This window comes from Delphinapterus leucas, chromosome 5 (genome assembly GCF_059928025.1).
Source record: "Delphinapterus leucas isolate spDelLeu-1000000601 "Yukka" chromosome 5, BTC_Dleu_Yukka2, whole genome shotgun sequence".
NCBI lineage: Eukaryota > Metazoa > Chordata > Mammalia > Artiodactyla > Monodontidae > Delphinapterus > Delphinapterus leucas.
Window position 1 is genome coordinate 98,406,045 of NC_143133.1, and position 6,000 is coordinate 98,412,044.

The 6,000-nt window shown below is 39.6% G+C and overlaps 1 protein-coding gene across 4 annotated transcripts in view; it reads right to left on the reverse strand.

Moving 5' to 3' along the window:
- Window positions 1–5,613, reverse strand: part of LOC111187645 (RNA/RNP complex-1-interacting phosphatase-like) — a 40,208-nt gene extending 34,595 nt beyond the window's left edge. For 2 of the 4 annotated variants that reach the window (XR_016393350.1, XM_089912200.1), the window contains exons 1-2: window positions 5,368–5,613; window positions 2,781–2,913 (exon numbers count right to left, since the gene is read on the reverse strand). Coding sequence is in view for 2 of the 4 variants with exons in the window: in XM_089912200.1 (XP_089768326.1) it covers window positions 2,781–2,913; window positions 5,368–5,468 (234 nt within the window). In the remaining 2 variants the exon portion in view is untranslated. Of the gene's footprint in view, window positions 1–2,780; window positions 2,914–3,884; window positions 3,961–5,367 lie in introns of all 4 variants that reach the window. The other 2 variants (XR_016393351.1, XM_089912201.1) reach the window with 2 other exon arrangements.
- Window positions 5,614–6,000: the final 387 nt, after the last annotated feature.

Here is a 6,000-nt window from a genome sequence, read left to right on the forward strand (position 1 = left end):
ACATATTTTAAAAATATTATAAACAAACATACATATTTCCTAGCTCTGACCACTGAAAAAGTCTAGAAACAACTGATGTCATGTAAAAAGGACTCATGAGTCACTGAGAAGCTCCAACTGGCCAAAGATAGGGCCTCAGTTAGAATAATAACTGTAACGGACTCCACGGTGATAAGAATAAATAAATTTTACAAAACTGGTCACCACCGGAAGATATTTGTGAATCAACTCATTATTTTGAAAACTGTTAAATAAAAGAAGAGAATCATGCCTCTACAACTGGGCAACCAAAGAGTTGATGAGGGGAGTCTTCTCCTGATACAAATATACCCAGCAAATAAGTGAAAAAAAGAACAACAGAATTCACCATTTTTTGAAGCCTCAACTGGATAAATGGATGTAGGTATGAATCATCAGTGACTGCTAATATCACAGAAAGAGACAATTATATATCTCCATGGAAGAACACATCATCACCTATGAAACTGTCTTGCCAAAACAAAACATGCAAGCTTCATTCTGATCAACTACCAATTTAAAGGAAATAAAAGAAATAAAGAATATATTAACAACACATGGAATGTAAACATCAAAATCTAGATGGGACAAATTACCTGGTTTCTTTAAAAGTAAAATTTAAGGAGGAAGAAAAAAGTGAGAGAGACATTCAGGGAGAACCTATAGATTAAACAAGACTTCAGAAACCTAACAATCAACGGCAAAGTGTGGACCTTATTTGGATCTAATTCAAAATTCCTAAAAACAATTTTTTATGATATTTAGGAGACAACTGCAAATTTGAGCACCCACTGGGTGTTTACTATTAAAAAATGATACTAAGGAATAAAAGTCCTATATTTTAAATATACATACCAAATATTATACTGGGGCTTCCCTAGTGGCACAGTGGTTGAGCATCTGCCTGCCAATGCAGGGGACACAGGTTCAAGGCCTAGTCTGGGAAGATCCCACATGCCGTGGAGCAACTAAGCCCGTGAGCCACAACTACTGAGCCTGTGCATCTGGAGCCTGTGCTCCACAATGACAGGCCGCGATAGTGAGAGGCCCGTGCACCGTGATGAAGAGTGGCCCCTGCTTGCCATCACTAGAGAAAGCTCTTGCAGAGAAACGAAGACCCAACACAGCCCAAAAAATAATTAATTAATTAATTAATTATTTTAAATGTATAGGTGTAATTACACGTTGTCTCGGAGCTGCTTCAAGATAATATGGAATGGGGTGAAACAGGTGGAGGTATAGATAAAACATGACAGCGATCAGTTGGTAAATATTAAAGCTGGATGAGTTCATGGGTATACAAGGAACACTCACAGTATTTTGTATACTTTTGTATATGTTTAAACTTTGTGATAATTGTTTAAAAACAAGACGACACTGTAGAAAACAGTTTGGCAGTTTCTCAAAGGTTAAAAATAGAGCTACCATATGATCCAACAACTCTGCTACTACCTACACTGCACATGTAAAAGAATGGAAAGCAGGAATTTGAGCACATATTTGTACACCAATGATCATAGCAGCATGATTCACAATAGATACAAGGTGGAAACAACCCAAGTGTCAATCACCCGATGAATAACAAAATATGGTATATACACACAGTGGAATGTATTAAACCAAAAAAGGAATGGCATTTTGTTACATGCTATAACACGGATGAACCTTGAAAACACTAGGTTTAGTGAAATAAGCCAGACATAGAAGGATAAATATTGTAGATTCCACTTACACGAGGTACCTAGGATAGGCAAATTCATAGAGACAGAAAATAGAATAGAGGTTTCTAAGGGCCGCTGGGAGGGATAATGGGGTTGTCCCTGTTTGACGGTTACAGAGTTTTTGTTGAGGATGATGAAAAGGTTTTGGTCATAGACAGTGGTGATAGTCACACAACACTGTGACTGTAGTTAATGCCACTGAACTGCATATTTATAAATGGTTAAAATAAATATGATTTATGTATATTTTACCACAATGAAAAAAAGAGGAACAACTGAGTTGAAATTTCAATTCTTCCTTGTCCGAGAGTCAGTTTCATCGTCCGTAAAATTAGTAACTGTAGTTGTCTATCCTCTGAGCTTAGTGCAGAGGAAGCACTCAGTACGAGGTATCAGTACTACTTCCACTTCAACAGCAAAGGATTTGTTGTGAAGATTCACAAAGTCAATGGATATGAAAGAACTTTCTAAATGGCAAACTGCTATACAAATATTAACAAACGTTAGGTGTTACTTCTCCCAAGGCCATGGAACAGGTCAGAAGAAGGATAATTCTTTTGCACTGGTATGTCCTGCATGGGCCAAGAGAATATATGGGTTTCTGTACTATATCAGAAGGTATTAGGAAAAGAAAGCATAAAACTTAGAGAACAATTATCTTTTACCACGATGCTTGAACATGCTGTGGCAACTGCTTAAAATAAGTGCTAAAGACATAATGGACATACCTTTCCTTCCTTTTAGGGTACTACTATTCGTACTAAAAGTTTACTTCATTTTCAAAATGTAGAACGTGGAAGCTTACAGAACTTCTTAAGAATATCTAGAGCCTACTGCCAAATACTATAGTTCAATTCATATCTTTAATCTCATTTTGAAACAGCAATTACAAATGTGTATTTAAGGAAACCACTAGCTTCCCTTTTTGAACCCATGAAAGAAGGCCAGGATTCACCTTAGCATAAGATGATAAGTACTGAATTACTATGAATTATTACAGTATCAGAAAGAAGGTCATTTTCAATTATGGGTTCCATTTACCTCTGGCTTATAATAGCGGCGAGTATATGTTAAGTCAATAATCAGCCCAAGTTTTTCGTTGTGTTCTTGGAGTTTGTTAAAAAAGATCGAAGGGGGAAAAACATTCCTCTGGAGCAAGATTCTTTTCAAAACTCTGTCAGAAAGAATAAAATAAGAAAGAACATGCATTTAAAATCCTTTATTATATTATCCATTTATTCAAACCCTGTGATGCTAACATATGAGATTCAAAGTAAAGTTTCTTCCTCTGGAGTTTACAAGCGGTATTACGATCCTTTCTTCCAGAGAGATTAGATGGAAGAAAATAAGCTCACTTCCATATATTTATTTCTATGTTTATTTCACGTTGGTCTCCTAACCAGACTGTAAACTCCCAGAAGGCAGGGACTACATCAATTTTGCCTACTGCTGTACTGCCAACTCCAAGCAGAGTGCCTGTAAATAGACACATAAATAAATACTTCTTGAACATCTACCTATATGAAGGATGGCTTTCACTGCTAAATATTCTTTTATGTATTTGGCTTATTTATGTACTCCGATTGATCTCTTTAGTTATTCAAGTGCCAGCAACACACTCTTCTTTTGAAATTAGTAGACTAGTTTTAGAGCAGTTTGAGATTCACAGCAAAACTGAGAAAAATGTTCACAGTTCCCACTTATACCCTCTCTCCTTCATCCCACACAGCCTCCCCCATTATCAACATACCATAACAGTGTGCTTCCTTTGTGAGTATTCATGAACAAACACTGACACATCATTATCAAGCAAAGTCCATATTTTATTGCATTCATGGTACAAGGGACTATTTCTTTATTTCTAGTATAGTCATCCCCAAACATTTACATACAGAGATACATATTACTTTCTTATAAATTACTTTATTCTTTATTTAGAGTTAGGGCATTCTATTTGTTCTTTTTTTTTAAATTAAGTTCAAAAGTAGGTTGTATTTATCTATGAATTCCATTTCTAGATAGTAAAGGAGGTATTAAAAAGTATTTGCTATAAAAAGGGAAAATGGAGTACGACGGGGTTGAGAGCCAGGGCTCTATATGGTGAATTCAGATTTCTGGAAGAATATGGTATTAAATTTTGCTCACCGTTTTTAAAGGAACTTTGACAGCAATGAAACGAGTCCCAGGCATCCGCTGTCCAACTGGGAGATAGTCTTTCCATCTATTAATATATTTTTTGTTAGGCAAATTTTATGTTAGGCTGTCTCCCTGCATAGGATGAATGGGCCTTGAAAAGGGAAATCATATCACTCTATGGTAGGTCCCTCTTCTTTCTGCTTTGCATTTTGCTGCTCCACTTATTCAACCCCACCTTGTAATACGCTATACTTCCATTGTTCCTGTTTTCCCATCTTGAAAACAGATAAAAGGCAACAAAACAATGCAACGGTCTCAACAAATCAGGGATATCTAAAACCAGAGATGGCCAGAACGTCTGTATCCCTGATAAAACCTAGCCCGGTGTTGACTACTAAGGCATCATTAATACATGCATGTTGACTGAAATAGTTTGAACTCAGTTCCTCCCCTTCACAGTTTAGTTTTAGTCCTCATACAAAACCTGATAATAAAATTCCTTAATGCTAGGAATCACAGTGAAACATAATATCTGAACTGACATCTGTAAGATGAGTTAGAACTAAGGTTAATTCAGTGTATCTGAAGCGTAGAAAGTGAGGGCAATAGTGGCACAAGATGGGGCTAGAGAAGCAGAGAGGATTCTAGACCACACAGAGTGTTAAAAGCCCACAGTTTCTTTTCTATTCTCAAAACAATGTTTTTGAGTGATGTCTATGTGCAATGTTCCAACTTGCTTTTAAGGTTTCTTGTGTGCAGAATGGATTGGAAGGAAACAAGAAATATGGACACCACTTAGGACCTAATTGCAACACACAGGCAAGTTCAGTATTAGGATGTTGAGGAAGAGGTGATAGATTCAAAAGAAATTCAGGAGATAAACTGAAGCGGGCTTAATGGGGTATGAGATGGAGGAAATGAAGGTCTTAGGGAATTAAAGGGTTTATTGCACACATGAGCAAAGTCTCAAAATTAATCATTTGAACGTACAGAGGTAGATCTCTCAAATGACACCGGTTAGGAAGCAACAGTACGCCCTTTATAATTCCTAGAGACAACACAAATCAACTGTTTCGATGGAAAATTCGGCAGTACCCGTGCGTTTCTTCACTCAAACTTAGTTCCAGGTCATCTTACTCACATTTTCTGTGCCAAAACGACACAGCTTGTGGAATTGAAGGGGATTCCATTTTGGTAATTAAGAAGAGTCCCCAACACTGACAGTCCCATCTTAAAAAGCAGTCCCTCTGCATTTTGCCCGAGGAGCAATGGCCAGAGCCTCCCTTTTAAAACGATGGGGGGAAATCAGAACATCACACACTGTCCCTTTCAGCTACTGTGAAATGAGCCGCGAGACGACCAATACCCCCTAGCACAGCGCAGACGGGGCAGCCCGCGGGGGCAACAGTCACAGGAGACAGCACAGGAGACGAAGCCCAGGCCCAGGGGCTCTGGGCTCCACCGGCAACGCCCAGCGGCCAAGGAGTATTACCTTTCCGGGATGTGCTTTCCGCCCTTCCTCCTGGCCGACGAACGTCCGGAAAAGCCGCGACGCTGACCCCAACGCCGACGGGCATGATGCCACTGGCTCATGTGACCCTCCCCCCAAGATGACGCCCACCCAACCCCAAGAGTGCCAGAGTCGCCAGCCCGGCGCCCCCGGTGCCAGCACAAGGCCCCGAAACATAAGCGCCTAAGCACAAGCCCACACGGCTCGCGCACCTCCTTCTACTGCGCATGCGCCACCGCCCGCCCAGATGACGTCCGCACGCAAAGACGCTTCATTAGTAAAGAGGAGTATGACGCCTGCAATTCCCTCCTTAGCCGGAAGATGGTAGCAGAGGTCCATTAGTTCGTGGTGTGTGCACCCTTCAGAACTTCCAATCACATGGGACATGGAAAGCTGTCCCACTCTCCCAGTTCTCTTGTGTGGTTCTTTCAGATATTTCCCAAGTGCTTTACATTCACACTTGTTGTATCCTGTATGTAAGTATTTCTACGTAATGGAGATCCTGTATTTTATACAAGAGCTGCATACTAGACATAGTCTACAATCTGTCTTGGATCGTGAGCTTCCCAGTCAATTTTTGCGTACATCCATCCCATTCTCTTTAAGAGCTGCGTC